The sequence below is a fragment of the Apis mellifera genome, linkage group LG11 (genome assembly GCF_003254395.2).
Source record: "Apis mellifera strain DH4 linkage group LG11, Amel_HAv3.1, whole genome shotgun sequence".
NCBI lineage: Eukaryota > Metazoa > Arthropoda > Insecta > Hymenoptera > Apidae > Apis > Apis mellifera.
Genome location: NC_037648.1, coordinates 10508908 through 10523667, shown reverse-complemented (window position 1 = coordinate 10523667; position 14760 = coordinate 10508908). Strand labels below are relative to the sequence as shown.

Sequence of the window (14760 nt, the reverse complement as noted above, 5' to 3'; positions counted from 1 at the left end):
GGGTTTGGAATATAATTTATAATTTTTATATATGGAGGGAGGGACATGTTCGTAATTATTTTTTTTTTTTTTTTTTTTTTTTTTCTATTTTATGATCACATATTATCCGATTTCTTTCGTTGCCTTCCTTCCGATCCTTTATTTTTCCTTATTCTTTCTTTTCTTTTTGTCAATTAAATTATCCTGTATTTACAAAGTGATATTGTTAATTTTGTATAATCGACATAATGTACTGGCATACAACACGGACATGGCATACAGATAACGACTTAGAACAATATAGCGAGGCTCGTTTTTAAAAATGAGCAGCATTCAATAACTATAGCCAAGGTTGTTTTATGTATGATTGTGCGTGTAACATTGTTAATAAAATAACGATGCTTATGAAAGTTCTTTTACATTCTATATTTCCATTTTTTTGTTCATTTTATATTTTTTGAAAATTTTTTCAATATTTTATATATATCAAAATAAAATAAAAGTATTAAATTTTATTTATTTAATATTTAAATTACATCATCAAGTAATGCTTTCAATTTTATTGAAATTATTGCTATCATGTTCGTGTATTTACAAAATGATCCAATTTTCATAATATTATAATTTTATAATATATGTAAATTCATTCTGAAGGAATATTTATTTGTATAATTATAGAAAAGATTATTATTGTTCATGTGATTAGTTTAGTTTTCCTTATAATGAGGAATATATCAGACTTGATGATAATGACTCAACAGTAGTTAAATTACTATTTTAAATTTCATGCACTTGTTCGGTTAATGCCAGTTTTTTAAAAGATTTTGGCAATTCGGCAGTACAATATTACTTAACTGCAATTTTAAAACGTTAAACATGTCTATTGTACAAGTATATATATTACTGATAAGCTTTATAAATACGTTTTATAAATTTAAGACTGTCTTTATTAAATTATTAACATTTTTTTTATAATTCACAAACATTTCTAAATATTCAAAAAAACAATTATCTATAAATTACTTTAGTAAAAAATATTTTATTCAAAAAAATATAAGATATAAATATTTTTGAATAGTGAAAATAACTTTTTAAAAAGAAAAATCAAATTCGGTTCAAAGAGTTTATTAATAGAAAATTAAAAAATTCTCCTTTTTATATTATAATATCTTATAACATCTAATATTTTATTTTCTATTGAGTTGATAATTAATTATGACTTAAAAATAATATAAAGGCTGTCAAAGTTTAGTCTTAGATTTGGCGGTAATTTGAATTTAACCGCCTTGTAGAGTATGCGCGGTAAGCGGTAAGGGTTGAAACATCGTCAGCGCTGCCGCGCTGGTGGTGCGCTAGTGGTTGCGCGCGCACTTCGAGTCACGTTTTCTATCACAAGAAGCGTTCAGTTGCTGTTGCGTGGCCGCGTGATTCGCAGTTTTTAAAGTTCTCGTTCGAAAAAGTTTTTTAGTTTTGGTGATTACTTGGCAGTGTGCATTCACTTGGTTCTAATACGAAAAAATGATAGAAACCTCGTGTCGAAACAATAATTCGATAATAATGATAAAACGATAGTAATAATCGTGGAATTTATTCAAAATTATTCGATAACGATCAAATGGTTTACAGTAAAAGTGACAGTTTAAAGACATTCCAATTCCGATCATTCAAATTTAACGATGCCTGTTAACAAAATCTTTTATTATATAACGTTGCATTGTAATATTATGGTAATTTATCCATAAAAATAATATTGGTACGAAGTAATTGAAGATTTGCTACATATGAACATTGGTAGGTACACAAATTTTGATTTCGACGCCATTTATATATGAATTCTCTTTTAACGACCTCTATATTCTCATTAATTTATTATCGAAATTATGAAGCGTCATATTTTCAAATATTGAATATCCAAATATCGTATCAACATAGTTAAATTAGATGTCTTTTTATTTCACATAATTTATTATCAAAACTTTTTTAAATTTGAATATTTAAATAAGATGACATTCGATATTAAAAAATTCTTATGCAACAAAAATAGATTTCCATTGATTAATTTTCTTAGTGAGGTTAGATCGATGTATTCAAAGATGTAACAGTTGTTCATCTATATAATGTCATTTGTAATTAAGTTTTTTTAAAATCATATAATAAATTATTTTCGATCAACACTTTTATAAATAATAATTACAGTATATTTTTTTTTAACGAAAGTTTAGAAAATATTCTAGAAAATATTTGTTCTCTTTATAGAAAAACAAATCTTGTATAAGTAAAATTTTAATCAGAATAGTTACTATCGTCCATAAGATTTCGTGTAGCTTAATTGTTCTTTAGCCGGCAAGTATTCTGAACTTCTTTATCAATGTGGCTTTCATCCTGCTAAACCGGAAATACTTGAGTATAACGAAAACTATTCTATAAGAGATTGAATCTCGCTTGCCATAATTATATTTTTATTTATCGAACTTGTAATTATATTTATAAAAAATATTTTTTTAGAAAACAAATTAAACGATTTACGTCATAGTTTGCATAAAATTAAATTAAAAGAGTTTAGCGTGAAATTTTTTCTGATAGAATTATTAAAAAAGAGTTTCATTTGATAAAAGTTTTAATTCTTTTCCCAAATTGTTACATCGTAAATAATTCTTTCGTTAGATAATGTATATATAATTACAAATTGAACTTTTTCGTTTACAAGAGAAATCGATTTAATATTTAATATAGACAATAAGATTCTGCACTCTTGCTGCATAATATATATTTTTGAAGCAAATTGGTCATATACTTGCATTCTTTTGAGGTTAAATTTTTAATCTTTTGAGGTTAAATTTTTAATTTTAATGAATAAGAGAAAAGTAAATAAACAAGAAAATTTATGATTAAACTGAAATTAATGATATACCAATGAAAATATATAATAATTAACATTCATTAGTTTTTTTTAAACCGTTTAAAAAGTTTCGATTAGTGAGAATTGAACGATTATGGATCGATTAAATCCGTTCGATTAATCGTATCGTGAGTAAAAGCGCGGTGAATGATTATAAACTTCAGTTTTTGTGCACGCTTCATCAGCTGATTGTCGTGTCCTTGGTGAGTACCCTGTTTTATTATTTAAATTGAATCTCTGCGAACTGATCAACCCTGACACTTCCGGAGTTACTTTATATCTAAGAGTCAGAAGTACGAGAATAAATATTTGTTTCCATTTGGAAAAAATTCAAAAGCAAAAAAAGATTTATTTCTAATTCATTTCTAAATTAAAATTTAACACGAAATTTTTAATATCATTATTATGGAAACGAATCAATTGGAAAAGAGATCATTATTTGTAATTCGCTCTCTGCTATATGATGGAATAGATTTGTTCATCATTTCTATAAAAAGGATGATAACGATAAAAATCGTATTCCGCGAATTACATTGAGCATATGTTATTCAATTAAAAGAACATCAATATAGAAAAATCCGTAATAATTCATTTCATAAAATCCTTTCTGTTTATATTAATACATTATAAAATATTCAATAGATAATATTTTTAGAATTAAAAAATTTCCCAGAATACGAAATGAATTTTTATAATCTTGAAATATGAATCGATAAAAGAAGTAAAATTATGAATTGATCCGTGTTCCCTTAAATTTTTATCGTCTCTTTTCTCCGGTCACGCAAATTACGTTTCGTGCATGCGAATTTTAAACAGCCCGCGCTTCGATGCCTATGTACTCGTGGTTCTTTTATTTTCGCAACTTGGAGCTGTATTTCAAGATCGTTTTATTACAAAACGATTCATTTGTCAACTTCATGAGATTGAGGGTGGATTCTTGCGTCGCTGCATTTTCACTTGTAACGCTTTGCCATGCTGGTTAACCCACTGCTGTTTAAGTATACGATGATGTCTAAACTCGATAAATTTGTCAAACGATCAACTCCGTGTTCCGTTTTGGATTGATCAAAACTCTTGAATCTAGAGACTTGCAATCTTGTTTGTTATTTGAGATCGATGATACTAGGAGTGCTAAGAAATAATTAAAGAGTTCTTTTTAAAATAGCAACTATTTTACGAATAATAATGACTGAGTAATCTTATGTTTCTCCTTGTTCATATTAATAATTAATAAAAAATTTATTAGGGTATGATAAAAAGAATGGAAATTTTCTTACTATTTATTTATCTAAAGATCAAAGTTCAAAAAAAAGGATTGAGAAATTTCATAATTTAACTTCTCTTCTAATTTTTCTCGCTTTGCAAACTATGTAGATAAATCTATGTAGCAATAAAATTTTTATTCTCTTTATTCCACAATCTGTTGATGTCTATCTAAATTATAAATTTATACATATCAAGAATAAAAAATTTGATTATTTAGACGAAAATTCTTCGAAATTAATCAAATTGGAAAAGATTCTGTTACTTTTTTTCGATTCCAGAATTTTAGAAACTTCTTGTTTAACATTTATGAGCATACATTTTTATATATAAAAAAAAAAGTGAGAATTTGAAATAAAATTAAAAAAATTGGAAAAGATCGATTTCAATCAAATAATGATGAGCATTTATTTTCCGAATCGAAGTTTCGAAAAATTATCTTTCTTTATACGTATTTAAACGATTGACATTTGAATGAAACAAAGAGGAATCTAGTTGAATTCAAAAAAGATAAAGTTATCGTCGCGTGAAATGTACTGCCTTTGGGTGTTTCGCGAACCTTGAAACGAATAACCAGGGAAAAAGTAATGAAGAAAGTTTCTTTGGTGTTGCGCACATTTCTGTACACAGTTTCAAATACAAAATTCAAAGGGTCGTCTCGATTAAGTCTTCGTAAAATTTTCTTCAACCATTTACCAAACTTTCTTCCCTTTAAAAGACAATTGGCTATTATGCATTATCTTCTCACCTGCGAGTATCGCGTTTCGATTTAACTTTCTTCACTCGTGGCGGTGAATTACGCGGCAAAATTGATATTTCTTATCAATTTGATAAATTTATGCAACTTCAAATTTGTTTCTTTGTTTCTCGTTAAACTTTCTTCGATCGAGATTGCGGAGATTGATTGAATTTTAATTAATCTCTTCTTGAAACGAATCATTTTATATATTGTTATATATTTTATTTTATATCATATAACGAGAATTAAGTTCGAAGATGAAATAAGTAACGATAAACGCGATAAAATTTGTGTATTTCTTAATGTATAAATTTATCGCAACATCGACATCGTTTAGTTGAGAACTTCTCTAAGTTACAGTTTCACGCTTGAGACATAGCTTGCGATCTATCTCTATATGAAAGGAAAACTTTACAACTTATGATTGTTAAATTAAATACGTAACATTATGTTCGATTTTATGATCCATTTTTACGATGTTATTTATTACGTAAAAACAGTGGGATCTTCTTGAGAATGCTGGAAGAAAAAGAGATGAAGTGTGTAGGGTATGAATATCGAAATCCACGATAAATTTTTGTTTCCAAACAAGAGATATATTTTGTCGAGGATAAATTTTTGAAAATAATATTTTTGGAAAAAAGGAATAAGCAGAAATTGTAATTAATTAATTTATTTTAATAGAATAATTTTTAATTTAAATAAATTTTATTTTATATATTCAATTTGATGTATCTAGAAAGGTTTAATGTCTCTTTATTTCTCGTCAGGGTTCATTGAATTTAAAATGGGTTATTCAGATCATAGACAAGAGTTAATTCTATATCGTTTGTAGATCGAAAGTTTGTTGCATGTAGTTACTTATCATTAAGCTTCAGTTTTATCTTTTCCTTTTATTCTTCTATTTTAGAATCTCTAAGAATATTGCATAAATGCAATCTATAATTAAAGGTGAATTGGCTTTAATTATACTTTTAACAACAACTTTCAAAGATATGTGAAAATTACTCAAAATTTTTCTATTAATTTCATAATAAATGAAATATTGACACTCGTTCTTTATAAATCTTCCTATTTTTTACAAGAATTTTTTGTTATTATTTAAATATATAATTATCTTATTCATTAAAATTCAACAAGGAATAATAAAAGAGATATTTTTCTTAGAATATTTTAAAATATTTTTCAAGAGATACTTTTAAACTTGAAAGCAATTTTATCTTTAGGATAAAAATAAACAAAATTATAAATAAAATTCAATTTTGGCCATTGTAACAATTTACTCATCGTTGATTGCTTCTCATTGTTAGGCTTCAATTAAATCTCGATCGCCTCTCATCTATAACGTTTGGGCGAATCATGGTTAATCTTTGGTTCGATTTTTCTTAGATCCTAATTAGTTTCTAATTGAATCTCTCACTGTTACAAAATAATCGCGACTCTGAAATGTAATTAACTCTGATAAGGTTTCCTCGATATCCTATAAATTCTTTAATTTATTATTCTAAAAAAATAATTTCACGCGAAGACAGTGGATCGAAAAAAAAAGAAAAAAATAAAGATGAAAAGGATCGTCAATCCACTTTGTAATAATTTTTAATTATTAAATCCATCAAAATTATTGAAAATCAATGAAAATCGATAGAATTGAATAATAGTTTTTGATAAGAGAAAAGTTAATAGGTCAACATTACGATGCATCTTGCCGCTAAAAAAACGTGGATTTTGCTGATAAAAGTATACTCGATGATGCCTTATAGATTCGTGATTTTACTGCGATCGTAGATATATTCTCGTGGCATGCATGCACCATGGTTGCAACCTCTGTATGCATTTTCATGATACCGAGAGGGTACAGCTATTCTCCATGGTTAATGGCCACATCGAGAGCGTTATTGTGCAACTTTGTATGTATTTATTTTTGCGGCCGAGATAAACGTGGTTTATATTGTGGCCGATCCAATTTCGAAGTTTCGAAAACCTTACGTGACTCGATACCGAATAATTTATCCAGGCAGGCCTGTATGCAACTTAGAATTTTGTTAGAGTTTTGTCTAGGCGACGTTACCGTTCATTATTTATCGATTCGATTAATGAATTAATCTGTTTAAATATTCAATGTGGAAGAGATTCGAAAATTTTTTAAAAGTTAATAATAAGATTAGAAAGTCAATTTGAGAATGATAGATATTTTTGAATATTTTTTTTTAAAGAAAAATATTCAAAATATTTTTCCAAATTGTTCATTTCTTTAATAGTTTTATATATATATTTTTTTCGTATTGCTTGAAATTATTCTTATTCAGAAATTTCAGAATATTAATATTTTCTGCGAGAAAATTCAATAATAATTAATAGGAAATAACGAGTTACAAACGAAGAAGTATATATTTTATTTAATACAACATAATAATACAATAGTTGATAAAAATGAAAATTTTTAACAATGCATGGAATTTTTAATAATATGTATAGTTCATATAATCCGAGAAATATGTTGAAATTTAAGATTTTAAAAGTAACGGGATTGAATAATACATTTTGAGTGGAAATACATACGTGAATAATGTTGTGAAGTTTGGATTTCGAAATGTAGATGGAATTTGAGCTGAGATAATATAAGTATAGAATAATTTCGTATTACGTGTTACATTGAACTATTTTCGATTCAATTTGCGATATTAGATTAAATTAAAAAGAAAAGTTAGCCTATTTTATTCGAGTTAAATCTTGGAAAAGGAGAATTTTCCATTAGGCAGATCAAAATCTCAATCCTTGATTAAACTTCGAAATAAATCTTCGATGCAATAAAACTGTTGAAATGGGTTGGCCAAAGTTATGGAGTTGCAATGTGTTGAGCTTTTTGAACGAGTGGAATTAACGCGATAATAGCATGCGATGTCGGGAATTTTATCAACTTTATTCCTTTTGTAAATCAATCAAAATCAACATTGTATTCAATAATTAATTCAAATTGACAAGTATTTTGATTCAAGACAAACCACGAGGCATCTTATTTCTGTAAGATTTCTACAATTATAAAAAATTCATAGGATCATTAGAATTGAAGATTCATAGAATCATAGAATTGTTTTATAAAGCTTGCAATTAAAATAAAAAAGAAATCAAGAATACGGAAAAGCAATAATTTCAGGAATTTTAATAACAAATAATAAATGCAAAAGTTTCCTCGACAAAGTGCAAAGGAATTCCATAGGAATTTCAATTATAATAAGAAGAAAGCGATCTTATGTAAAAACGCTTGAACCAAGATTAACATTATTTCTCGAGAATCAAACTCCCAACTTTCAAATCTATGTTATCCCAAATTTCTTTCCTGTTATAATCCTCTTCTCTTCAAATTTAAAATTTTACCACCGCACGATGCAAAATGCATTATATTATCCTTACTTGGACGAAAATACGAAAGGTTCGAACTCGAAGCTCGTAAAATAACAAATGTCAGTCGAATTTGGTTATCGGAAACCTCGCGATTTTCCTTGTTGTACGTACGTACCCTTAATCGATAGCCTGGTTTCGATAGGATTGTTGCACGTGCGGTCGCGTGTTATCGAATCAGGACGAAGAGGTCTGAGAATCTTTCTCCCTTGAGAAATTCTTGATCGCGTAAAGGAACCGCTCCCTCCTATCTTTGTGCAGAGAAGAATCTCGTGAGAAAAGAGGAGAATGTATAGAGAAATGGATAAAAGGGACAGTGTGATAACGCGTGGAAGATTCTTTTTTTTTATTTATTTTCTCTTCTTATTCGTTTGAACGGTTAAGTATTTTAGAGGTTAGAAATATGATAGAAACTAGAACAAAAGTTATACAATGAAGTAGATGTTATTAGTTTTTTCGTATTTAACTTAAGCAGAATTAAGTGGATTTATTCACATGAATGATTTATTTAGCTGGACAGATTCATACAAGTGAAATGTAGAAAGAAATGAAGCTTGGAACGATTCACTGTCTTCTATTTGTCAATACTTTTCAATCGAATTGTTTATTTGAACTTTCGGATATTTTTGAATCTATGAGCGGGAAGAGATGGTAAATTTAATCGAGACGAGAAAACATTTGATTCGTTTTATACGGGTTTAATTTTGTTTGTTTTTTCAAGAACGATCTGTTGATACGTCAAATGGGAGTAGAGTATGTGTATCGAGTGTCGAGTGGACATGATATTTTTTTTTTTTTTGGCTAGTTTAGTGAACTAATTTTTATTGAATTAAATGCAGGGGACACGTTATTAAAAATTGGCAGTGATATGTTATTTTATTTTTCTTCGTATTAATTAAGATTTTTAGAAAAGAAAAAAATTTGAAATTTTTGAAACAAAAAATTGATATGAAAATATCAGTAAAGTTTCGACAATTGTTTTGTTTCGATTTCTTATATTTTTGAAGAAAATAATGATTGTATTAGTATATTGATATAGTTGGAATTGCAATAAATCCCCAAAAATTTTGAAACCGATAAATGAAATTATTATAATATAAAAGGATTATGTCTAATAATCTTTGAATTTTATTTCAATTTTAATTCTTAAACGATATTATAGAAATTCTATTGTTTCCCTATTTATTTATTAAATAATATAAAAAAGATATATAACCTTTATACGTACTTGTATCATTTTATAAAAAAATCCAGAAAATTTACATTATCGCTTTTGATATGAAAATGGAACAAAATTGAGGATGAAGTTAAAATATTAATTAAATTCTGTACGATGAATGGTGTCTGATGTTTAAAGGCTAAATTGAAACACGATTTCCCTTTTAGTTACAAAGATAATTTTTCTCCTTGATGCTTGGAAACATAATCGTGATAAGAGAGAAGTATTCTCAGTATTCGGATACACAAATGAATTAATCAATTGGCGTAAAAACGATAACGCGAATAGAAATATGAATTCAAAGGCTTATTTATTCGAATGTAATATTTATAAATTAAATATGTCTCACGTCGCTTTTATATCGCTCGAATTGGATTCAATTAATTTTGATCGGCTCGTTGTTAACATAATTTTGTTACGTTTAATTGGCGCACGAATGAAGATCGTTATCTGCAATTTATAGAATCGCAAAATAGAAATGGAACCACGAAATAGAATGAGAGTTAATTTACTATTTCATTCTTGTCTTCTTCAATTGATAGAAATTAATAGTTTTGATCGTACTTTAAAATAGAGAAGAAAAAATAAAGAGGAACTCGTACTACAAAAGATTCTCATTTGAACGATACTTCCTTTAGAAAGAACGAATCCATTGACTGCTAACCACTCGGTGATTATTTGATATAATAGGCATAGGAATAGCATCTTTGTTCTTCGATTACATCAACAAAGTTAAAGATAAATTAAGATCGTAAACTGTGTGGAAGAGGGTTAACAAATTTAACAAATTTTAAAGAAACAACGTTACGTTGCGTAAAAATAAAATATTTGTAACACTTCTGTGGATTATAATATCCTTTTAAAACGTTATTATAAACGTTTGCATAATTTGATTGAAATGTATTATGAGCTTTTTTGACCACGTAAATTCCCTTTATTTATGTAGAGTTAATGGAGCGTCATTTTATTGACGTATTTAAATTGGAAGTCGTTGATCGATCGAAACCGATGGCTCTATATCGAATTATGAAATTCATTTGTGACGCTTCGCTTGTTTTCTTATCGATTTGACGACATTATGTCATATTTCCAATCGTTTGCAATCAAGATCGCGCTATATTCTCCCGATATATTGAAGAAAGATGCCTCTCTTTATTCCTCTTTATATCTCTTCACCGATGAAAGATTTCTTCACGTATGGAAATTCATGCAGACACAGAGAATTGAAGAGATGCAGAAATTTGAAAATTTTGAATTTTGAAAAGTGAACGCGGAACTTGCAATATAATAAATAAAAATTGTTATAAATCGTATATTTTTATTCATGAAAATACATGTATCTAATACATTAAACTAGTTAAAGTCACGTGAAGTTTACGGTTTAAAATCTTGTACTTGTACTTTTGACGGGAAACACTACTGGTAATTACACTTCTGGCAGGATATGTTACGCTCCTCAGCCTGCTATTTCAGCTGAAACGATATGTAAGGTGTAATTCGAGCATCGCGATACTAGATCTACCGGTGATTGATAATCGGGACACTTTTGTAAAATGTAGGAGCGAATTGTATTAAAACTGAAGGCACAATAATTTTTCCGCCCTTTTATCTTTGAAGTATCGCGAATACGATTTGAATATCGGGATGATAATTGAAAATAAGGATTAAGACGTGATATAATTTATAATTCATTCGTAGTTCATTCGTATAAATTTAGAAATATACTCTTTGAATGTTAAAGTTTCAATTTTAAAATTAAATGATTCGTTTATTTATTTCAATTGTGCTTTACACGCGAATATAAAACTGTCACAATTAACAAATTAATTTATGTTACAATTCTATCGTGAAAATTAAATTGCGATTCAATTTTTATTTAAATATATAATTAAACGGATGATAGAATAATATAATATTCGATATATTTAACATAGGATTCTAAAATATTAGTTGAAATGTTTTTTATTTTATTAGAATTTATTCCTCTGAAAATTAATGATAAAGTTTTTGATATTCAGTCGGACTGAAAATATCGTAGGAGAATATTAATTGTTATATGTATCTTCATCCCTCGGCAAATATTATATCGCGAAAAGTAGCAGGATAAATAGTCCCTCTGGTGCTTTCTACGTGATACAAAAAAAAACGCGATTTTGAATCGAATAAAACATCGTGATAAAACGTGCTATGATTTTAGAAAATGGGAAGATTAATTAAACGCTCTTGGCGAACATTTAATTGAAGTATACATATTTGCATACTATCGAACTTGAATGTTTTATCTCAGACATGTTTTCATAGAGTTTAGATAGAGTTTATTATGTTTATCAGGTATCAGTTTATTGATATTACTGATTAACTGATTATTATATTTAGAGAGAGATTTAATTTACAAACACGTATTTGATTGTTAGGAATGAGATGATCGAAAGAATGAATTTTCGTTTTAAGTAAAATCGTGATTGAAACTAGTCGTTAAAGATTCAATTACTTCGATTAAAGGACTTTTAAATCAATTTAAAGTCTTCAATGTACTGTCGGCAAGATCGTTGTAAGCAATATTTTCCTAGAAATAAATACAACTTAGCTTAAAATTAAACCCTACTGAAATTAGAAAAACTGTAACTTCGAGTGGCTTTCTATTAATGAACGAGAGGTCATTACAACTACAAGACTTTGCCCTTTAAAACCCTTTCTGATTTATCCCGATACGATTTCCGATTCTCGAGATATCGTCGTGTAAAGAAAAGGGTAATTTTTAATCGTTTATTATCTTCGTTTTTATTCGGATCTCTCGCTCGCATCTCGTCTCACAGATCCCAAACTTTCAGACAAGTGACAGACGTGATTCTTGTAAGAACGTAGAACACGTATTTCCAGGAAAAAATATAGGTTACTCGGTCGTAAGTCCATTCATAATTTTTGCATTGTCTTAAACGCTACTTTGAGTCTTTATAACTTGACAACTGATTGAGATATCGGGATAAAACAAAAACTGACTTCGATCACATACTTTTCTTTATTTCCTGAGAGATTTTTGGCGATAAAATTTTTTTTATTTCTTTTCTTACGTCTTTTATACGAAAATTCCAATTTTCATTTATGATTTTATACGAGAATACAATGATTTATTGCGATGCAAACTACATAAAGATAATATTTAGCGTACGTTTTGCATAATAGAGAGTTTGGGAACACCGGTTAACTGGATGATGTAATTTCGAACAACATTTTCCTTTGCCAAAACTATACTTGAACTTTGTTAATAACAAAGAGTTATTAACGAAAAACATTACGCCAATCACGAGGCGCGTAAATTAATCAAGCCTCGACGGTAGTGTTGGGTATGTGCCCTCGCCCGAGCATGAACAAGCCCAAGTTCTATACCGGATATTTTTATCGAAAAGGAAAAAAGATTGTAGTCGAATTACGAATCCTATTCGCAAGAACAAACGGATAAATTAATTAATTGTTGCTCGTAATGGAATTCCTTTCCTTCTTTATCACTCTTTTTTCATTATCCTATCCTTCTCTTCTCTTTTACCGATTGAATTTCATTTGATACAGCTCGATCGTCTCTTTTACCGCACAATACGTCGCGTACAATAAATTAATTCGAACGTTGGAGCAACGTATGAGCATCGTCTCGCTGATATTTTCATCGCTACTTACTTTCCTCGATTCGATTTACGACGCATAGTTCCGCGAATATACACATCGAGATTGAAAACGTCCGGGAAACAAATGAATATACACTTACTGGCGATCGAGAGCAACAATGAAATATGACGAGGAAATTTCGAAATTGCAAATTGTAATTGAAACAGTGGATCGAAGTCCTTTTTCTAATATAACTGTCCCTTCAGAATAGCTGACAGATTCATATAAATGTTATTTTATAATCGTATTTAATTGCGCTAAGCTCATTGAAAAATAAAAAAGTTTCTCGTCAAGTATTCTCGAAGAATGAATTTCCAAAGAAATAATCAAGTGTTGAAATTATAGTAAGTAAATAATATTGAATTGAGGAGAGGAGAAACAAAAGGAAAAATTGTGTATTTTACATTCGTAAAATGGAATGTTGGAAATGGCCAATAAACGGAATTACAAATGACACGTTCGAGGATAAAAAAAGAAAAAAAAGAATCGAGATCGAGTTGATCGGTTAAATTCAGTAGCCACGAAGTCACGAGCCTCGGCTAAAATGCTGCTCTTGATGCGATAAATCCATCGTGAATTACATCGTTGACGCCGTTTTACCACCAGCTGAAATAATAACACATGCCGCCACCGTATGTTTTATCCAGCTGATCGGCAAACATTGATCCGTGAATCGATTCGTTCCATTCGATCGACGTGTTTGATGCCATTGCATAATATTATTTTACTTATACCGTTTTATTTTATATCCGGCCAAATGATTCGAATTCGATGGAAGGAATTTCGATGAAAAGTTCCAACGTGGTTTATTTTGCATCCACGATTTTATATTTCTCTCGTATACCTTTTTATCCTCCGAAAAATGTTTAGACCCCCAATTTCCCTACGAATGACACGTTTGTTTCGACGTTTTATTTAAATTTCAAATGGGCATTAGAGTTTGGTTCATATGTGAATTTTTTTATCTTTTTATTGCAAGTAAAATATTTTTGCGAGAAGATAAGTGATGATGGTTTGATGATAGGATAGAATTTGAGATATTATTTTGTTGAAATTGTGATTAATTATGGCTACGGTTTGGAAGTTCGTTAAATTCATAGAACAATAAATTTTGCAAATAATACAATACACGTTCAAGATCTGCAGCCTTTTGAGACGATGAATAATAGTATATGATAAATGAATTAAGTGTAATATTTGAGGGAAGTTTCGTAATATAGTCGGGATAATTAGTGGGGCGTTAATTAATTTATCCATCATTGTGTCATATTAAATTTATAATTTCCATAATAATTATAAAATTATAATACTACAAAATTAATGTTTTTTTTTATATATATACGAATTTTAAAAATTGTCTTCTATAATATACATAACCAATTAATTTCTCATTACCTCAATTTAATATTTCATGATGAATTACTGGATCATTTTCAATTTACATGATTCTCATCTCTTTCTCATCCTTTTATTTTAGAAAATTTTGCAATTTCATTAAAATTCAATATTATTTGATTCAATTTTAATTAAAAAAATTTGTATAATTTTTATCAATTTATATTTATCGATAAAAATTATATACGTTTTTAAAATCGTTTAAAA

General features: G+C 28.3%; 1 protein-coding gene across 6 annotated transcripts in view; it reads left to right on the top strand.

Annotated features, from left to right (window-relative positions):
- Positions 1–1329: 1329 nt before the first annotated feature.
- Positions 1330–14760, top strand: part of LOC412591 (calcitonin gene-related peptide type 1 receptor) — a 100086-nt gene continuing 86655 nt past the window's right edge. For 3 of the 6 annotated variants that reach the window (XM_016914961.2, XM_016914957.2, XM_016914959.2), the window contains exon 1: positions 1377–1770. In XM_016914961.2, coding sequence (XP_016770450.1) covers positions 1761–1770 — 10 coding nt within the window. In that variant the 5' untranslated portion in view covers positions 1377–1760. Of the gene's footprint in view, positions 1771–2923; positions 3082–14760 lie in introns of all 6 variants that reach the window. The other 3 variants (XM_006564403.3, XM_016914958.2, XM_016914956.2) reach the window with 3 other exon arrangements.